The sequence below is a fragment of the Vipera berus genome, assembly GCF_964194415.1.
Source record: "Vipera berus genome assembly, chromosome: 1".
NCBI lineage: Eukaryota > Metazoa > Chordata > Lepidosauria > Squamata > Viperidae > Vipera > Vipera berus.
Genome location: NC_138202.1, coordinates 344,746,027 through 344,768,266, shown reverse-complemented (window position 1 = coordinate 344,768,266; position 22,240 = coordinate 344,746,027). Strand labels below are relative to the sequence as shown.

The 22,240-nt window shown below is 41.8% G+C and overlaps 1 protein-coding gene across 2 annotated transcripts in view; it reads right to left on the bottom strand.

Moving 5' to 3' along the window:
* CUX1 (cut like homeobox 1) overlaps positions 1 to 22,240 on the bottom strand; it is a 346,988-nt gene that overhangs the window by 82,776 nt on the left and 241,972 nt on the right. The window contains exons 17-20 of one of the 2 annotated variants that reach the window (XM_081318569.1): positions 19,892 to 19,993; positions 17,343 to 18,169; positions 14,199 to 14,364; positions 11,784 to 11,840 (exon numbers count right to left, since the gene is read on the bottom strand). The exons of the other annotated variant lie outside the window; for it this stretch is intronic. Of the exons in view, the coding sequence (XP_081174695.1) occupies positions 11,784 to 11,840; positions 14,199 to 14,364; positions 17,343 to 18,169; positions 19,892 to 19,993 (1,152 nt within the window). The remainder of the gene's footprint in view (positions 1 to 11,783; positions 11,841 to 14,198; positions 14,365 to 17,342; positions 18,170 to 19,891; positions 19,994 to 22,240) is intronic. 2 annotated transcript variants of the gene reach the window in all.

Here is a 22,240-nt window from a genome sequence, read left to right as displayed (position 1 = left end):
TCCCAGTGCTAGCCTAGCTCAGGGCCCAAATTTCTGCATGAATATTCTCTTCTCTCTCTCTCTCCTGCTAAGAATTAGAAAGAAAATTGTTCTTCCTTTGCTTTCCCCTTGCCACTACATTGCCCCCCCTCCCCAACACTGGTAATTAGTGCACATTTTAAACTTTATTTTAAATAAATAAAGGTTGAGAGTGTGGCAGAAAATTTATTTATTTATTTATTTATTTATTTATTTATTTATTTGATTTGTATACCGCCCTTCTCCCCAAGGACTCAGGGCGGTGAACAGTGACATAAATTAATTCTCTCAGAACAGATTATCAAAACATAAAGAGAAATTCTCTATGGAAGATCTGCGCAAATTGCATTGAAACAAATGAGAGGCCAGGCAAGCTGGTTTACATCAGATAACTGTCTGGTAAATCACTGTTTAAAGCTGCTATTTATTATTTAGTAAAGGTAAAGGTTCCCCCGCACATGCGTACTAGTCGTTTCCAACTCTAGGGGACGGTGCTCATCTCCGTTTCAAAGCCAAAGAGCCAGCGCTTGTCCGAGGACGTCTCCGTGGTCATGTGGACGGTATAACTAGACGCCAAAGGCGCACGGAACGCTGTTACCTTCCCACCGTAGTGGTCCCTATTTTTCTACTTGCATTTTTACGTGCTTTCGAACTGCTAGGTTGGCAGAAGCTGGGACGAGTAACAGGCACTCACTCTGTTACGCGGCACTTGGGATTCGACCCGCCAAACTGCCGACCATCAGATCAACAAGCTCAGCGTCCTAACCCACTGAGCCACTGCGTCCCTTATTTATTATTTACATAGTACCTAAAGTTTCCAGGCACCCCAAACAGGTTTGTTGTTTTTTTGGAAAAAAAATTGCTGGCAATTTTATAATCTAATTACAGGTATGAAAGGAAGGGGTGATGGTAGGGGAAGGCAAGACATTAGTGGAGAATATAGAAAGAAATGATATAGGTAGGCCTTTTAGTCTGGATTCCTGTTTCCTATAATAGCTATACCTCCTATGGGACTGTATTTAACACAAAAGTACACAACCCTGAATTTAAGACAGGTCCATCTGCACCCCCCACCCCACAAAACAAGCAAACAAACAAAAAAATTAAGCAGAATTCCTCACCTCTTTACCTTACTATATTCTTACTAACTTTTAAGACAACCTTCTCATTTTAATGTGGGGGGAAATCTATTTTTTTTTTTTTATTAAAAAGTTTTAAAATACAATTGTATTTTTAAATAGTCAATAAACCTTAAAAATGTAACCATTTTGCCAATAGTTTTATCAGCTATTATTTATATTATTGTAATATAAATTATTAAATTATAACATATATGATTATAATGTAAATGATTGTATTATTTATGGCTTTATAAACCTGATATAAACCTATTTATGAATTGATGAAAAATGTTCTTTCAGGGGATCTGATTGTGGATCATCATGTCACATTTTTTTATTTTATTTTATTTATTTATTTTAATTCCATTTATATCCCGCCCTTCTCCGAAGACTCAGGGTGGCTTTACAAACTTAGCAGGAGCCTTCATTCTATGTATATGCCTGCTTATTAGGGCTTTCACACACACCCCTCCCAAGCGGCATTATTACAAAGTCAGCTTAATTGCCCCCAACAATCTGGGTCCTCATTTTACCTACCTCGGAAGGATGGAAGGCTGAGTCAACCTTGAGCCTGGTGGGATGCGAACCTGCACTAATTGCAGGCAGCTGGTGTTACTTAAGGAGGCATTAGCCCACTGCTCCACCAAGGCTCAGGAAGCTCCACCATTTATCACTGTATTGGACAAAGAACTCTTTCATTGGTTTTGATATAATGAGACAGACAATAAGAGTTGTATAATGCAGCAATTGTTTTAACAATAAACCACATATTTTTTTGAGACAATCACTATTTTTAAGGGAACTGATTAGAGCTACCATATCTAATTTAGAAAAAAAAATCATTGGATGGCAGCAAACAGCTGGAAATGTCTGTATCTTTGCTGCCATCTAATGGTCTTTGCTGGGGATGTGGTGGCTCAGTGGGTTAGGACGCTGAGCTTGTCGATCAGAAGGTCGGCAATTTGGCGGGTCAAATCCCAAGTGCCGCGTAACAGAGTGAGCGCCTGTTACTCGTCCCAGCTTCTGCCAAACTAGCAGTTCGAAAGCACCTAAAAATGCAAGTAGAAAAACAGGGACCACTACAGTGGGAAGGTAACAGCATTCCGAGCGCCTTTGGCATCTAGTCATGCCGGCCACATGACCATGGAGACGTCCTTGGACAAGTGCTGGCTCTTTGGCTTTGAAACGGAGATGAGCACCGGCCCCTAGAGTTGGAAACGACTAGCATGCATGTGCGGGGGAACCTTTACCTTTACCTTTAATGGTCATCGAAATTTCTGCAGAACAGATGTGACAGTCCTGTAAAGAGGAAAACTTTCATCCATGAAATTCGACCATTACAGTTTGTTTTTCTAAAAGTAAAAAACCCCAGAAATATTTAATTCATTCTTTTTTTTAGTGTTGTGCAGGCATGTTGATTGGGAATTATGACAGATTTAGTCCAGCACTTTTCAAAATCATCAGGATGAGCAAGGCTAGTTCTAACTGCTGCTTTCCAATTTTTAACAATTTTAAATCCCTTTTTCATTTACATGATGCTTTTGTGGAAACAGATTGATACAATAGCATACCTCACAATTTATATGAAAGAATTGTGTTAATAGTCTTGGCAACCAATAACATGTCAGGTGTTCTTATCTACGGTCTCAATGAAATCAGTGATGATCTTCTACTGGATGTTCATATCTGATTATTCTCCACGTCTCTACATTTGATTACCAAATTTCCCTTTCCTGTCTCTCATAAACCACTACAAGCTCTGAGAATAGTAATTGCAAAGTTTTCGTACAAAAGACAGTTTTCACTGCTTTATTTAGGTACCCAGTGACAGACTAATTCTTGTCCCTTCAGCAAAAGGGCAAATGCAACATCTGCCAGTTGATTGGCACTATTTTTAGGATCCAAGTTCCAAATAGGAAGATGTGGGGGAAGAAGGGGCAGGGGGAGGGGAAAGGGAGGAGAATCAGATATGGAGAAAAAAAAACCAGTCTATAATGATTTACACTGGGAAGAACAATGGTAGGGGGTGAAGAGTAAAGGAATGATAACTTTGCCTTCTTAATATGACCTCCCTCCCTTTTTTTCTTGTCTTTTTTAATATGATCTTTTTTTTCAGAAAGCAGATGTTATTACAGGGGAATAAGCAGGATAAGATACAAATGTAAAGTATATCGCAGCTGCATCTCTTCAGATCCCTGAAAGCAGTTCCCTGCATCAGAAACTACCGTGTTTTCCCCCAAAATAAGATCCAACTGGAAAATAAGCCCTAGCATGATTTTTCAGGCTGCTCGTAATATAAGCCCTACCTCAAAAATAAGCCCCCGTTAAGATGGTCAGCCAGACGGACACATTGAGTACCATATTTTCCCGAAAATAAGATCTAACTAGAAAATAAGCCCTAATGTGTCCTTTGGAGCAAAAATTAATGTAAGACCCAGTCTTATTTTCGGGGAAACACGGTAGGAGGGAGGACAGTAGGCAAATAGTTTCCCCTTAACTTGCTAGTTTTCCACATTACCTGAATAGAAAGAATACTAAGATAATACTAGTGACAAGAGCTCAGTATATATGAAGTGTCATGGTCTGAACCAGTGTTTCTCAACTTCAGTACATCTGGGGAATTGTGGGAGTTGAAGTGCACACAAAGTTGCTGAGCTGGAGAAATATTAGTCTAAACCAGGGGTAGGCAACCTCGGCTCTTTTATGACTCATGGACTTCAACTCCCAGAATTCAGGAATTCTGGGACTTGAAGTCCATGAGTCATAAAAGAGCCGAGGTTGCCTACCCCTGGTTTAGACTGATAATTTCAGTGAGATCTCTTCTGTAAGGGTAGATCATTTTCAATGAAATAAATGGTTAAGTTGTTACCATGTATTTCCTCTCCAGGTTGCGCTCTCTCTCTCTCTCTCTCTCTCTCTCTGTGTGTGTGTGTGTGTGAGAGAGAGAGAGAGAGGGGGGGGGGAGAGGGAGAGAGAAACCTGCCTCCTAAATAGAGTGTTCCTCTGGAAATCGATCCCCCAACAGGGCCAGAAGAAAGGTTTACTCAAGAGTTCTTTCTCCCTGTATAATGAATCCCTAAAACGGAAGATTCAAATATATAGAAAACATGTAAGTTTCTATTTTTTTTGCCTCAAATGGAAAGGACCAGCTTTCCTGCATGATTCTGCTATATTTAAATGGGTCAGAAGAAAGTTGTAGCATGCTAGATTTTATGCTGCTCTTTTGCATCTTATTCCCTTCAAGTCATAGAGCTGTAGCAAGAAAGGTTTAGTAGTATGGCCACTTGCTCTGCATACAACAATCCATAACCTTTTTACACAGAGGCACACCTGAAGGCACCGATATTGATGGCTGTAATAGTCATGAAGGGAAATCAAGTGAAACGGTTTTGTGAATAATTCTTGCACGCTTCTAAATTCAGGCAGAGGAAATAGGGCAGTGATGGCGAACCTTTTAGAGACTGAGTGCCCAAACGGCAACCCAAAAGTCACTTATTTGTCGCAAAGTGTCCAGGGCTGCATCAGCATTGTGGTGCCCTCAGGGGCGGCGGGGGTGTGTGTGGCCCACTGGGTGGACATGGCTGCAGTGGTCAGGGCAGATTGGGTGAGCCTGGCTGGGGCCAGTCCAGTCCCTCGCCATCTCCGGGGCATCCCCGGGTGGGCAACGCCGCTTGCTTGCTCACTTCCTGCCCTGTCACTTTCAAACACCACATGCTCAGTACTCTGGCGAACTCTGCTGGGGCAACGGCGCGCATGCCCACAGAGAGGGCTCTAAGTGCCGCCCCTGGCACGCGTGCCATAGGTTTGCCACCACTGGAATAGGGAATTACCTTGAAGGCAACAATCAGGTAAGAGGGGCTTGAGCCTGGTCTAAAAAAATTAAGTCTGAATAAATTGTCTCAGGACAATGCATTCTTCCCTAGCACACACAAAGAGGAAATGAGTCACAGGGAAGCCTATTGCAAGATTCTGCTACTATAGATGTTACAGTGAAAATAGTCCTCACCTATACGGCACTGGTTTCTTAGTCTGATCTGCTTTGTTGGATCGACAGCTCTATAGCTTCTGCTTTGAAATGGTACAGCTCTGATTGTCCCTCTTCACTGTAATACATTAAGTCAGGAGTCCTCAATCTTGGCAACTGGTAGACTTGTGGACTTCAACTTCCAGAATTCCTCAGCCAGCAAAGCTGGCTGAGGAATTCTGGCAGTTGTAGTCCACAAGTCTTAAAGTTGCCAAGGTTGAGGACTCCTGCATTAAGTTGTTTTGAAGGCCTAATGCTGAAATGCTTCGAGTTCCCTCCCCCCCACTAGTATCCACATGGCTCACTCTGTTCACTTCCTCATTTAATTTCAATAGCCACCAACTTTGATGGATTACTCTGGTGGGAGCTCTATACCGCTCAGTCTCTAAATCCTTTATTTTCCAGGACATAGAGGTAAAATTGCTTTGTGGTGAGGGAGACTCAAAGCAAATTTGTAAGAAAACCAAATTCCTGACCTTAGATTATGTTCATGCTCTGAAACAGCAGGATTTAAATATACCCCCTCTGTTATTTATCTACCCATACGTAATGTTTATATATTGAAGGGACTTGATTATTACTAGTCAGCTGAGAGCATAAGGGCATTTCCACACAGTTTCCACTTCCCAATGCCTCACAATGTAGCTTTAAGATAATTTGTAATCATCTCCTTTTCTGCTTTTCTCAAATCAGTGCTGACCAGTAGGATTGTGTCAAAAATATCAATTCATCTACTTTAGACACTGGAATTATTTCTAGCCAAAGCTCTGAAATGATGGGTCTTTTTGTGTGTTTTAGCTATACTACACAGTGCTAGAAACAAATGGCTTCAAAGTGTGTCCATAGAGGGATGCAGAGCTTATTTCCAGAACAAAGAAAACCCCTATGTGAAAATATTCTAAGCTGGTCTGGTTACCAAAGAAATTACAGATGACAAACCATATACACCTCTCTACTAAGAACTCATTTTTCATCCAGATCATCCACCGTCTGGCACATCTACATTAGAGAAGAAGATAATATTCAGGCAATGGAGTCTACTCAATCTTGAAAGTCAGTAGGGGATGGGATAGTTCTTTCCTGTCTACAACTATTTACAAAGCCAAAATTCAGCAGACCTGAAGCCAAAACACTTCACAGACTCAGAAGCAGTATAGAGGGTTCACTAATATGTTATAGAATACAACTTATTTTATTAATTCATTACTTAATTAATTAAATAACTCTAACTTGATCCATTGCATGATTAAAAGGTAAAGGTTCCCCCGCACATGCGTGCTAGTCGTTTCTGACTCTAGGGGCTGGTGCTCATCTCCATTTCAAAGCCGAAGAGCCAGCGCTTGTCCGAGGACGTCTCCGTGGTCATGTGGCCAGCATGACTAGACACAAAAGGCGCACAGAACGCTGTTACCTTCCCACTGTAGTGGTCCCTATTTTTCTACTTGCATTTTTACATGCTTTCGAACTGCTAGGTTGGCAGAAGCTGGGACAAGTAACAAGCGCTCACTCTGTTACGCGGCACTCGGGATTCGACCCGCCAAACTGCTGACCATCTGATCGACAAGCTCAGCGTCCTAACTCACTGAGCCACCGCATCCCTTTTGCATGATTAGATCTGCACAAACTGCTTATGAGAAAAGCAATGGTTTTAACACAGAAACATACTCTGTTTTTGCAAGAGGGCATAAGAAAAATTATTCCCCTTTCTTATTTATACAGAAGGGAATGTTTCACCTAAGATAGTATTTGACATTTTTAAATTGAGAAGATGGCTAATTTCTATTCAGTGAACATGACAGAAATGTCTAGCTTTTCATGATTTCAAATGCTCTTAAATCCATCAGTCACAGAGCATGGTCCCTTAAAGCAGGGCTGAAGAAATATGGTCACCCAGATATTAATTCCCACACAGTGCAATCAATACTAGCCAGTAAGGGATGATGGCAATTGTGTCTAATAACATCTAAAGTCTGCAAGTTTTCCATAACCATTTTTTCCCCATTATGAAGTCTTGGCTGTCTAAAGCATGGGGGTCAAACTCACCATGTCACGTGACGCATCGTGATGTTTTTTGCATTGCCAGAGCTGGGGTGGGCGAAGCCTCCATATGATGCCACCGGCCTGCGGGCAGTTTGACACCCCTGGTCTAAACATGCAACTCCTATTTTTTCCAGAGCACTGTTTTAAGTCCTTCCCTTCTTTTCTACTTATAATTCTCATGTGAAGTTGGGCTAAGCGGTAGACTTGATCAAAATCACTGAAGGAAAGAGAATTGGAACCTTGCTCTCTCAGCAAAAATCTACTACATCATGCATTTGTGTTTCATCCAATGTTTACATATGCTTGGAAACTATTATGTACATTTAAGGAAGTATAGAACATGTGCACTACAGGCAGTTTTCTTATGTGTGAAAAAACACATGTGCTATTATTTGTATTTAGCCAAAGCACTTTTCTCCGGCCTATTGCTCACAAAGGTGAGCTGGAACTCAACTTGCAGTATTCCTAGGAAGCATGGTCAACTGACTTAGGAAAAAACCCCATTACCTGTTTTTATTATGTTGCAATTTTAGGCACAATAAAATATAAATGTACTGTAACGTTGTTAACAAAATTGGAAGCCACTTTATAACTTCTGTCTTTTCTATTTCTTTCTTTGCACCTTTCCTCTTACTGCTTTTCTTTACTTCTTTCAAAATTTATATTGTTTTTATTCTCTTAATTTATCTTAAATCCTGCTGACTTCAATTTCATGTTTTACTACATGAAAGAGCTGTGGTGGCACAGTGGTTAGAACGCCATATGGCAGGCTGACTGCCCACGGCCAGGAGTTCAATCTCGACTGGCTTAAGGCCTAAAAGGACAATGATTAAACGCACAAATATTAATTATGTTTAATTAGTTTCATTAATTGTAATGTCATTTTAATGTACTTTTTGTCCTGGTCCATCCCAGTTTCTATAGAATAGCCCCAGCATGCCATTAGAAGGCCAAGTATGGCCTTCAGGTTTCAAAAGATTGCACGCCCCTACCTGCAATCATGCATTTGCTATGACCAATTATACTCCTACATTTATGTGTAACACAGAATTTTCATATGTAAAGGATTTTTAACATCCTTTGTCTTATAGAAGCCTTGTGGGAAAGGATTTCACAGCTTTTGGTCTGCCAAACAACAAATGGAGAAGCAAAGGCCTTCACCAGGCTATGTGGGAAAGGGAAGATAGGCCTCCTGGGCCCAGAGTTAACAGAAAAACTGTTGGATGAACTACCGTTCCCCAAATAAATGGGGTTTTTTTTGGAGTAAGAATTTTTTCTTTACAACATTTGTGGCTTAAATGTATTATATGAAGTGACTACAAGCTTGCAGCCAGTAATCTAGCCAGTTACTTAAAATCAAATCTGTGGTTTCTTGCCTGTAGAGGTCTTGGCCACGTGCCTCCTCTTTCTTTCTGACCTAAGCATATCGTATTTGCCTTCTTGTTTCCATTCGCCTTCCTGCAAATTCCTCTCCCTATCTGTGCTTTCCTGCTGTCTACTTCCTTAGTCGGGCATTTCTTTTCCCTTTAGTCCTTGCCAGAAACGGAGCAATCCAGCCAGTGGCAGCCAATGACCTTGCCACCTGACCCCTCTTCCCCCCCCCCGTGATATTAGAGGAGTTCAATTAATCACCAGAAGAGGCCATATGCAATTGTGCAGTACAAACGATCTCACAGGTGATTTTAATTTTAAAATCTCTTTTAATTAGATTCTCCAGCCCCTTCCCTTGACAATTACACAATTCTAAGCACCACAAAGCCTGAAATGATAAATGATACCCAGGAAGAAATATAAGCATTTGCAAGTCTCATGAGGTGCCCCGATCTGTAGCCACGGATGAAGAGTTCCGATTTCAAACACAGGGAAATCCTTATTGATAATACTCCTAGGCAATGGGTTTGTATACGCACCCCATCAGAAAGTGCACAGAGACAGGAGAGCCAGGCTACTCCCAGCTTTTGAATCCCACAGGCATAATAAAAGATCTTTCTCTCCCTCTATCAACACATGAAAACCAAATCAGGCATTCCCTCCCTCCCACAGAGTGAGAAATAATTTTGAAGTAAAAATAAGTATTTGAGGTTGCTATTTGAGGGACAGCCACACGTCTCCCTCTAGGACCGTGGTGGTGAACCTATGGCATGCGTGCCACAGGTGGCGCGCAGAGCCCTCTCTGTGGGCACACGCACCATCCTGGGCCTTCAGCTGGGTTTTTAAAATCCGTTTTGCTTTAGGCCTCCGCCGCCATGTGCAAAAAAAATAATATTCAAGCTTCTCGCAGGAAAAAAAAAGATCTCGCAAAGTTGGAATTGATCGATTGAACTTTTTAGTCCCACTCAGTCTGCTGTTACCACCGCAGCCACGCCCACCCAATGGGCCAGGCCTACCCAATTGGCCACGCCCACCCGGCACCTGACGATACACAAGTGAGTTTTGGGTTGCAGTTTGGGCACTCGGTCTCTAAAAGGTTCGCCATCACTGTTCTAGGAGATGTAGCTGGTAATTTCAATTTTCAGGCATACATTAGTCTACTCTACCATCAGCCTGCTTTCCAATATGCATGTTAAAACATGAGAGGGAATGATTAAAGATTACCTTTGATGGCTGAGTTCATCTACCAGGCTAGTCTAGACTAGGTACAATGTGGTTGGGCAGACTGTGGTTCAGCATACAGTGGGAATCCAACGACTGTCTTATATGTTGTTGAAGCAGGACGTACTGTTAAGCCACAGGATGTTATTTGTTTGGGCACAGCATGTTATGTGAGCCTAGCAGTTTCATGAACTCAAACGGAGAACAAGTTTAATCAACACATTTGAAAAAAAAAACCTCAAGATCAGTCCAAAATACTTCAGCTTTTAAAAACTGACTCATATGGGCTACTTATTTTAAGCACTCCTGGTTTTCATTGCAGTAACTGATATTGGTGTTTGTTACGATTTGTTTCACATATAACAAATACAAGGACCTGAGTTCTGAATCTGTGGCTTGTTAAATAATCAGTCCTAAAACATGCTTTACAAAACGTCATTACAGTATTCAGTTGAGTTAATGGACAGTCCAGGAAATCCTGTTCTCACCGTGGCCATCCAGATGCCTCCGAGTGCTTCTCATCAAAAGACGGAAGAATACCGATCTCCCATCTTTTGAAATAGTTATGGAAGAAAAAGGCAGCTTTGGCTGCATTCATCAAAGGAGCAACAGCAATTGCCAAGAAACCGCTTCTTCCCTCTCTATCAAAATGAACACTTGTTTCTAATCAACAGTTGTCTTGAGCCTGCAGAGAAGCAGATTTTGCACTCATCTCCGAGTCTGGAGGCAGCTGCTCTTTCTGCCTCCCAGTAGACCTTCTTGGCAAGGAGTCTCTCTGGCTGTTGGATGCTGCAGAGAATTTTCCTCAAATGCAACTCTATCCCAGCAAGGCCACCAACAAAGTTTGGCTGGTCATAAGAAGTAAAGCCACTTTACTATTAAATGTTTTACTCTGACCTTTACAAACTGGTTTCTTGCTTTTCCCTCCCCCTCTGCACCACTACCCTCGAGCCTTTTTGCCTTTTTACTAACTTAAAAGTTTCTCTCAGGTTTCTCAGTTCATGCAAGTTAGTGGCACAGCTGTTCCCTAAAAGGGACTAAAACTGAGAATTCAGGGCTTCCATCACTGCCCCATGCTCCTATTTATTTTCCACAGCAACTTGCAAGGTAGCGAAATCTAGATTAGTCAGCAATATACGAATAAGATTGCAGCCTAACAACCCGATAACCTTTTGCGTTTACTATAAACCAAACGTATTGGAGCCTTTTCTCCATTGCCGGCAATGGGGTGGGCGCGGTTTCGTTGTGATGCGTCCGGCAGTTTGACACCCCTGCTATAAACGATCTGGAAATTCATCAATGTTTAAAATAAATACTGTTGGCACTCACATCTATAAAACACTCCCTTTTCTTGCAATGACTCTTCCAGTTAATTTGGCTGGAAACATCACAAGCTCAGTTTAATGAATCTATGATAAAACCCCAAAAGTTGAATTCCAATAATTTGGAGGATAAGGAAGGACAGATATACAAAACTGTTGGAAGTGTAAGAAATCAGAAGGGAATCAATATGTAAACTGCATGGAAAACTAAAAACGAGGAAGAAATTTTTAAAAAATCACATTTTTTTCTAGCTAAACAACTACCTTATTTATTTGGTGTCCCAAATGCCCCATAAACATCTTTAGAAATCTTACAGTGCTCTTCTAGAGACTGTCTGTAGATTTTTAATTTATAAAAATGTTTCGTGAAGTTTTAGATATTGTGGCAGGTCACACTATGGTTCTTCCCCTTCCACCTATATCATATTGCTCTTTTCTATGATTTAGGCACTGGAAAACAAGCTAGACAACAAGAAAAGGGGGAAGAATTAAATCTGGTAATTTAAATAAGTACAAATAATTCCCGTAAAAGGAAGGCAGCTTTCTAACACATCAGAAATAAATAGAAGTTTACCCACCACCATCACAGGTACACACCTGTTCAATTAGAAAGAAAAACAGGTAGCATAATAAAGCAACAGATTTCATAATGAAGCAGCTGATTACCTGAGCTTGCACATCCCTGCTGAAGAGAGTCTTGCAGTGATGACACAGAGTGAAGGACTGGAGAAAGAAAAGGAGGATGATAAGAAAGAGATAATGAGAGAAGATACAATTTGCCAGCGAAGCAAGTCCCAGTAAATAGATCAGGCTGATCAAAGCAAAGCAGCATAGTAAAACTACCTGGTCTCCATTTCCTTTATACCAGGAGTGGCTAATCTCTGGTGCTCCAGATTAGCCAGATTGCAAGTCCTCATACCCTTAATTGTTGGCCAAAATGGCTGTGACTGATGGGATTTTGGTTAACTACGGAAACCTAGTAATTCCCAGCTGAACATTACATTTGGGTCTATCCAGATTTTCTATCTATTAGTCTGGTTCAGATGATAACCTTCTGTGTTTGCTCTTTACAATGAAGCAAAGAGGCAGGATTGAGTCCATGCATAGCTCTCTGCTGATTTTTCCAAGGTTTAGATATGCCCATGACAGTCGTGGACAAACTATGGCTAAGGGACTCTAGGGAGCCCCAACTCCCCTGTTTGTTTTTGCCCTAGTTGCCCAGTTTCCCACAGTTGCATTATGTAAACTCTCATGTCTCTGGAGGCTATGTAATATTAAGGGCAAGAATACAGGTTTCTTAGTTTCATGTACAAATGTAAGGATTTTAGGCAACCAGATACTTTACACTAATGGTTACTTCAAGGCCTCTTTAAGCATTCATACACAAATACAGATTCTCCAATTTTGGCAAAAGTGGGAGAATGTAGCTTTGGATAAGGATAGCCTGCAAAATAATATCTAGGCCTTCTCTATTTATTTTTCATGATGTTACTGGAAACGTAACAGTAGAGTTCTGACTTAATCAGGGCTGATCCAAATTAAAATCACATCAATTTTGAGCGCCTGAGAAAAGCCTTCTTATACAGATATACAGGGGTCTGTTTGGGGAGGGAAGGAGAATCAAGCTATTTTAAGTTAGTTCTTAATTAAATAACTATCTTAATTAAAGGCTTCCACAGCCTAATTCATTATTTGTTATTATTTAACAAACACCAAAGTTTCACTTTGCAGGTTGAAAAAAAAGGGAAAAGATGGGGGGAGAAGTGTTGCGACCTGAGTTCCCAGCAAGCTTTAAGGTTCCCAAGAAGTCCCAGCATTGGGAAGCAGGATAAAGAAGAATGCAACCATAAGTGTTTTCAGAATGTAAGCTATTTTCATCTGTCCCGAAATCTTCCGGAACTTCGCTGTGAAGCCTCCTTTGCATTTTTAAGTACTTTAAGCACCTCCTACCTTAATGTAATTTTTAGAGACGCACCAACTATTGCCTGTTTTGGGATACAGTGGATTCAAATAAAGATCAACTGGGATAAAAGCCCATTCCAATGTCTGATCCAACTGATATCCATAATTTCCAGTGTGGTAGCTGTGTCGATGTTTTACAACAGCAACAGTTGTTGGTACCTTAGTGGGCTATGATTCATGAGTCCTTACTGTGTTGTGATTCAGCGTCAGCCTGTGATACCGGCAGCTGAGTCTGATGATTCTGAAGAGGAGGAGGAGGGGGGGTTTGGAGAGCCTTTGGTGTCAGAGGGAGGCTCTGATGCACTGCAGGACTCTCAGCCTGGCCCCTCCCATCATGTTCCTCATCAGACTCAGCCCTGTGAGCACGAGGTATTGGACGTAGATGATTCACAGCTGGATGTATTCAGGGATGCTAGGAGCAGGAGGCAATCCAGCAGAGCAGAACAGAGAAAGGCAATGAGGCAACTCGGTGAGAAGAGGAGAAGGCAATGAGAAGCCACGCCTTGGGACTGCTGATAAAAGGGGAAGGTGTGGGAGGTGCTGGTTGCTGAAGGCAACCGTTTGAAGATCTTCTGCTAGAGACCTGGTCTATTATTCCTGTTTAACTCTTGTTTGAACTTTTGGTTAACTCGTTTGAACTTTTCATTTCTTTGTAAATTGGCTGGGTTTTTCCAGCCTGTTGACTATAAAAAGGGGTTGTCCCTGGCATTCAAACAGCACTGGTCATAGGCTGGAACAGAACATACTGGAGAGATGGGTAGCATATAAATTTATTAAATAAATAATAAAAACGCTTATGTGATCATAAGTTTATGGGGTTCACAAACCCCATGCCACTTTTAGTCCTGCATTCCACACATCCTTGTCATCCACCCCCACCCCAAAATGCAATTGCCTTGTATGTGTAAGGAGTTGGGAAGTCTAACCCTTAAAGTACAGGCTAGGGACAAACTGATCCTCTAAATCAAGATTAAGATGTGTGGACTCCCACAATTCCTCAGTCAGTCCACACATCTTAAAATAGTTGAGGTTGAGAAACAGTGCTCTAAATGAAAGGTTAAACAAAAAATCAAGGAGAACACGATGTGATCTGAAGACCAGTGCAGTTTGTTCCTTTACCTTGGCCTTGGGGCTGCCCTTGAGATGGCAAGACTCCCTGTCCGAGTTCGCCATTTAGCCACAGCTGCATACGAATGAATGGCTCACGCCCCTTCTGTGTCAACTTGCTCCATGGCTTTGGCCGAGACAGCATGTCGCTGACGCTGCCTTGGGAAAGACCCAGCACCTAGAAGGAAACCACCACCGAGGAAGTAGAATTAGCCTCAAGTTTGGATTACAATGGGAAAATCAGTTGATTGATTAATTATACTGGTCTTTACCCAATTTCAGGAAAGCTCTTATGCAATGACACTTTATCAGAGACATTAAACAGCAACGACAAGAAAAAGATCTATAAGGATTTGCTCAGACCTGGAATTCTAGATCGACTGAATTGGCCTTCTCAGTTCTAGAGCCAAAGTTTCGTAGCTTCTTTCCTCAATAAATTCATGCTTGTTCTCCTCGCCCAAGTTTTCTTTTCCAATTAACTTTCCAAGAGCATTTTAGTATTTCCTACTGTTGAATGATCTGAAGAAAGATGTGGAGTCTAGCACGAATCATTGCAGCTCATTTCTGCCTACTTCCGTTTGAGCATATTATAGGATAGCAGAATTGCTTGTTGATGTTTCTTTATTGGCGCATCTTAATTTTTTTTAACTAAAACTTTTTAGTTTGAGTTTCTCTAAGCCAGGGGTGTCAAACTCAATTTCATTGAGGGCTGCATTAGCATTGCGGTTGCCCTCAAGAGGCCGGGTGGGTATGGCCAGGGTGGGCGTGGCCTACTGGGTGGGTGTGGCTAGACTGCGTATGGCCTACTGGGTGGGCATGGCCAGCTCTACATCGTTCGCATCAAGGGTGCCTATGGGGGCCTGGGCAGGAGTGGGACAGATCTGAGGGTCTCTGGCAGGAGGAGGGTCTCTGGGCCAGGGCCAAGGCAGTGGGGGCAGTTCCCTCACTGTTTCCAGGATGGCTTCGCAGGCCACATGAAACCACTTTGCGGGCTGGATCTGGCCCCCGGGCCTTGTGTTTGACATGTCTGCTCTAAGCCCTTTTCTTTACTGGAAACAAATGTAAGGCTGGAAATGAGATGAAATGGCCTTTCCATGACACTCAGACTATTTCCATCATATGCTTACTCATATGTGATTTTACTTCATTTCATACACAAGAATACCAAAGAAAGGAAGCATACCAAAAAGGACAGGGGGAATGCCAAGGAGTTAACTTTGGTAGGATGCAAACAGGTGGACAATGAAAGAAGCTTCACATTAATCCATCATCTCCAGCTAGTAAGGTAAAGGTAAAGGTTCCCCCGCACATGTGTGCTAGTCGTTTCTGACTCTAGGGGCCGGTGCTCATCTCCGTTTCAAAGCTGAAGAGCCAGCGCTTGTCCGAGGACGTCTCCATGGTCATGTGGCCGGCATGACTAGACACCAAAGGCGCACGGAACGCTGTTACCTTCCCACCGTAGTGGTCCCTATTTTTCTAGTTGCATTTTTACGTGCTTTCGAACTGCTAGGTTGGCAGAAGCTGGGACGAGTAACAGGCGCTCACTCTGTTACGCGGCACTAGGGATTCAACCCTCCAAACTGCCGACCTTCTGATCGACAAGTTCAGCGTCCTAACCCACTGAGCCACCATGTCCATCTCCAGCCAATGTTAGGTTAAATAACACCAATTTACCAGACTGAGTTTCTTGCTGTACCTCTGCTGTTTTAAAAGCAATGGACATATTTATGCACCCCAAACTGCCAGATGATACCATTCAGGGCTACCTAAGTTTGGACTGGTATTCTATTCCTGCAAGCACTCTAGGTGGCAACTTATGTAAGTCTTTCATCTGTCTCCAATACCCCATACAGCAAGGGTGTCAAACTGCCGGCCTGCGGGCCGGATGCCTGATGGCGAAACCGCACCCACCCTATTGCTGGCAATGGAAAAAAAGTTGTGTGATGCTGCGAGTTTGACACTCCTGCCATACAGGAACCTAGTCTTTTATTTTTTTTGCAAAATGTTATGATCTAAGAATTGGCTGCTTTTCTTTCCTTTCCTTTTCAAAACCACATTCTTGATCGTACAGCAAAATATTAAAAACGTGTGACAAGTGTCTGGTAACATTCAGTTATTCCAGTAATTTGGATGTAAGGATAAAATAAAATCAGTCTGAGAAGGAGACATGGGCATTCCATAGAAGAAAAGTAGAAGACAGTAGCTTTTGGTTTACAGCATGGGCATCTCGGTCATTATCTAGACACTTCCTGTTGCAACAAACAGCAGAGCGAAGCGACTGGCATCAGTGTTTTTCAATGTCAAAAACTTACTAGTCAGCTCATCAGAGTAACCATATACTTAAGTGGATAGGACTCCCCCATCCTGCTTAGCTCTGTAGAAGGAATCTCAGCAGGTTTTGCTTATTGTGCAAAAATGCAAGATGTGTAACAAACTCCTCCCTCTAAAGAGACATTCAAGATGTGACAGCTCCATCCACTTTTCTATTTGTCTATTCTGATCTGCAGGCATGTAAGCATAAGGAATTTTGAGTACTGCTTGAGTGATGGTGGGAAGAATAACGCTAATAACTTAAGTCTTGAATCTGGATTGCCTAAAACATGTCTGCTTCTAGTTTGCTTCTTTAAAAAAAACAACTCCCAAGCTTTCCTGGGTCTTGAAGGGTGATGACTGAATTATTCTAATTAAGAAATACAGGTAATCCTTGACATACAACAGTTTGTTTCGTGACCAAAGTTATAACAGCACTGAAAAAAAAGTGACGTATGACCATTTTTCCTATTTACAACCACTGCAGCATCCCTGTGTCACGTGAACAAAATTCAGGCACTTGGCAACTGATCCACATTTATGACGGTTGCAGTCTCCTGGGATCACGTGATCCCCTTTTGAAATCTTCTGACAAGCAAAGTCAATGGGGAAGCCAGGCTCACTTTAACAACCGTGTTACTACGTTGACAGCTACAGTGATTCACTTAGCAACTGTGGCAAGAAAGGTTGTAAAACGGGGTAAAACTCAGTTAACAAATGTCTCATTTAGCAACAGAAATTTTGGGCTCAGCTGTTGTCGTATGTCGAGGACTACCTGTAGAGATAAAATTAGCTATTGACCCACTGCTACGGAAACCACTGGAATATTCCATTTGAGAGCCTTACCTTTTCCCCAAATATCCTTTGGCAGATGCCGTTTTTTGCTAGCTTCTCTTTGACCTGACGGGTTAGATCTATCGTATCCACTTCTTGGTACATGTAAATCTCATACTGCTCAGGGGTCAATGGAGGAACGGAAGGCTTAGATGGCTTTGATAAAGAAACGATGGGGGAAGAAGGAAGGGGGCTGTTTTGGGGCGTCTCACTGCGACTTGCCCCTGTCACACTCAGTTCAGAGCTCTGAGAATAGGGAGATTCTGCGTTGGGCCACTCTTTCCAATATTCCGAGGAGGGCCCTTGGACTTGCTGGTTACGGTCTGAACGAGCTTGGTTGCTGGCCTTCTCTTTCCCACTGGTGCTTTCCTCCATTTTGGGGTCTTCAGGAGGAGCCGTGTTCCTTCTGTCAGTTTGCACAGTATTCCACCAATGGTCCTTCCATACCCCGCTGCGTCCCAGTTCATTTTTAACATGCCTCAGCACACCTTGTGCTGAGTCAGGCATCCCATGGAGGTCTAGAAGGGAGGCCTCTTGGGCTTCCTTCTTGAGACCAGGGACAGTCGGTAGGGAAGACACGGTGGAATCCACAGAGGACGAGTGCTTCTTCAAGGACAGAGGCAGGGGAGAGTAACTAGAGACCGAAGAAACTGCAGGTGTAGGGATCAGTTTTGAGGACAAGATGGACATTTCAGCTTGGGATAGAGGGGTGGCTTTTAAGGCAGGTTCAAGGGCAGCCTGCTGGGCTTCCATCTCTCGGCGAGCCTGTTGCAAAATGGAGCGGATAGCATCGTCGGAACTGCTGCTGGTTGATGTGGAAGGTGGCTGAGCCGGCTCAGCTGCAAGAATAAGAAAACAACGACTGATGAGAGACAGTAAGGTAAAGGTAAAGGTTCCCCTGCACATGCGTGCTGGTCGTTTCCAACTCTAGGGGCCGGTGCTCATCTCCGTTTCAAAGCCAAAGAGCCAGCGCTTGTCCGAGGACATCTCTGTGGTCATGTGGACGGCATGACTAGACGCCAAAGGCGCACGGAACGCTGTTACCTTCCCACCTTAGTGGTCCCTATTTTTCTACTTGCATTTTTACATGCTTTCGAACTGCTAGGTTGGCAGAAGCTGGGACGAGTAACAGGCGCTCACTCTGTTGCGCGGCACTCGGGATTCGACCCGCCAAACTGCCGACCATCTGATCGACAAGCTCAGCGTCCTAACCCACTGAGCCACCACACCATTCATTTCCCCAAACATCAGTTAAAAGCTCTTCTTACAATCACCACTCAGGGTCCAATAGAGATCTGTGCCAGATGTATGGTTTATTATTACTGGTTCAGAAGTTTTGTTTTCTTTTGTTTTCTTTTCTTTTTTTTTAAAACCCACATTAATGTGACTGCTATTATAAAGACCCTGAAAAATAACAAGGGTGAAAACTCCTCCTTATCAAAATACTTATTAGAATCCTGAAATTTACCAGGCAAAGCATATTTTCTCACATTTTTATGCCTCAATAAGCATCAAATATTATTAAATGTAAATATTTATTGCCCAAGAAAATGAAAAAAAATTCTCATAAAAATAAAAAGCATTACAACAGTAAAACAAAGTGAAACAGAAAACAAAACACAAGTTCCAATCTATCCGCAAACCAGTGCCTCCTTAATAAAATGAGATATAGTGAATCAAATGATCGAATACATTTCTTACTTGCAATTGTGCCAATTTAGTAGAAAATAGAAAAAACAACATTCCTTGATTCTGAAACAGTTTGTTACTAAGTCAGTAAGCAGGTGGATACTTATTGTGATGTCATCCTCATCACAAGCTATTATAGGAGAACATTTGTGAGTCAGATGTAGGCCACAAAGAAAAAGGAAAAATGCTCAATAAACTGACATTTCCAGCACATCCATTCAGTATATACATCCTTTCAGCACATTAGGGCACATCTTTCTTTTTAATGCATATTTCTAATCTGGACCAATCTGTTTTACCCCATCTCTTCTGCCCACTGGATCTGGGCCTTGGCTACCTTTTTTTTGTTATTATCTGCTCTCTTGACCACTGTGATGGAAATTTTTCATCCTACTTCATTTCCCTGTATATTTAGGATTGTTTTGGCCACCCTTGCCAGTATTTTCTATATAATATAATAGTAAGTTTGAGTTTAAGTGTCCACATATTCTTTCTTATTGTAGCTTCTACATAAGTAGCTTCTACCCTGCCCACCCCCAACCCCCCACCTTGGGAAGATGTGCAAATTTCCCAATCGAGACTCCCCCAATAAGAAGGAAAATGTTTTGGGGAGAGCTTCACATTTTAGAAGTATCCACAACATTTGCCTGTTACAGATGTTTTTGTATTATTACATTTCATCCTTAAATGATCTGTTTGGGAGACCGTAACATACAGCATTTTCTTGAGATAAAGAAAGACCCAACACTCTTTAAGCCATAAACCTTCAGCAATGGAATCTACTGAAGTAAACAATGCCCCCTAGTTCATTTGCTTTCTCATAAGCATTTACTACTGTTTCCACATTAACCTGAACTTCAAAGTTCTCCTACCTGTTTTCTGTACCTGCAGCTCCCTTTTTGCTTGCTCCAGAATGGATTTGATAGCTTCATCAGAGCCAACATCTGTAGCTCGGATTCTTGTGGTAATGTTACCTGAAGAGAGGAGAAATGATCAACTGTTGAGCAACCTTTTGAGAATTGATTTTCTCAGCCACATACTGGTGGCTTGACTCAGTGAATTACTCCACAAAAACTACAATAAGATGAATCAATGAATAAAATCAACAACGGCAGCTCTATTTTATCTGCCTTCTACTACTTTTGCAGCTATTTAGAATTTCAAACTTCTGCTCTTTTAACTTGTCCCTGTTTCTGTCCTCCGTCACATCTCACAAATGGGTTCCTTTCCTTCACAATCACAATTATTTCAAAAAGAATACAAAAGACATGTGAATTGCTTGTCTGGATACTGGACCAACAAAGAGTTCATACATCTAACTGACACACTGCTTCCGTATGCTGAGCTGTAGATTCTCAGCCACCCAGGTCATGGTTGTCCCAAAGGTGCTTTTTCAAAAGGCAACTGGACTTTCTGTGTTTTTCTCTTGAAGATGTTTGCCTTTTTTCCCCAACAAACTTCTTTAGTTTGCTTCTTATTGAATGAGAAGCGAAATGTCTTCAAGGAAAAACAAAGAAATTCAGTTGGCCTTTCGAAAAAGCAACTTTGGGACTAAACTTTAAGTATAGATACTTGGACTGCATGAACCAAGTATCATGATTTGTGTATCATGATTTGCACATCATGGTTCACAAGAGGGTGTCAGGCATAAGTCACTGATTTGGCTTATCTAGACTGATTGTATCTCCTCTAAGCAGCAGAAGTTTTTTTCTGGATCCCCATGCAGAGAATCTGCCCCACTTGCTTCTTTTCTGTGGATTTTTGGGGCACAGGAACCAGGACCTGGTGCTTTAGGTACTCCGCTAATGTGTTTTGCCTCATCAAACTCACTGCAAATTTAAGATAACATGACAACATTTGTTAGCCACAAACTTTTACAACAACGATATCAAACAATATTTTATATAGCCTGCTCTTGAAAGTCGATGGACCAGTTCCATCCAAAGCACGGACAGTTCCTGAATACAACTTGCAAGGCTTTTTCCTTTTCCATATTTTTTTTTTAAAAAAATCTGCTAAACATTAAAAAAGCAAAATATATCCAAATGTGACCAAGTTTTGTAGACAGGAATAAAAAACAACAACAGACATAAGGCAGTGCATTTGAATTATTTTGGTCATCTTCCAAATTGGCAATATGCCTAAATAGCATTCAAATCTTCCTTTAAACAAGATATAGCTCAATGCTTGCTTTTAAAAGACTAAAAGTTCAATGGAAGAAGACCAAATGCACTTTAATTGGGGGGGGGGGCTGCCTAAAGTCCTCAATTATCAAGCGCCTTCAATCTTCCAAATGCAGTAGATGGGAAAATCCAACTGGCTCCTTCCCCCACCCACTCAATTAATAGCAGCATCATTCATCAGAATTTTCAGCTTTGTGCACATCATTGAAAAGGATTGAAATATTAGAATAATGAAATCTATCTGGCTCATGTTGTCCTGGCATCCATCTGTGATTTCAGGACTTTTACATATGGAGGCTATTTAGGATGACTGGTGTGGAACATGAGCCAAAGATGCAGGTGAGTGAAGAGTCTTTCAAATTCCCAATTCTCCTATCAAAGATCCTAAGGCTACGCTTGAACATCACTTTCCTTAAAATCAATTTTTCAAGAACGAAACGATGGAACAGTTTCTGTAAGAAATCCATGTCAGTTGAGCTAAAGTAACATGTTGGAAGGAACCGTTCTTCTCTGTGCAGGTTAGTGTAATTCTACTATGGCTCTGAGTTCAAAATACGATCAATCCAAGTATAGAAACCAATTAAAATAATCCTGCAAAATCACTGTGATTCAGAATGCATGGTACTCAGCAAGAATAAACAACTTGAAACTATTAAAAACTCATATTCACAAATATGTGGGCTGCCACAAAGAAGGAGGGAGAGGGAATAGTTACACACGAGCACGCGCGTCCGCCACTCGCACAAACGGAGGTGCGCATGCGCCCTCACCCACCATTTCCGTGTCCCAATTCCAAATAGGCCGCAACCTGGCAGTGGCCCGCACACACACTGTGCTTTTTTTTAAAAAAGCACACATTAAAAGTAAATGCATCAATGCACCCAAGCCCGCACACGCATACTTTATGTGGTCCGGTGCCCCGCTGATGCTTTTCCTTTTTTTTTTTTTTGCAATTTGTGCTCTATCCTTTAAGTAGCCCGCCGTATTATCACTCTTATATTACTTATTTTTATTATTAATCTTTCAGTTTTGTGGAAA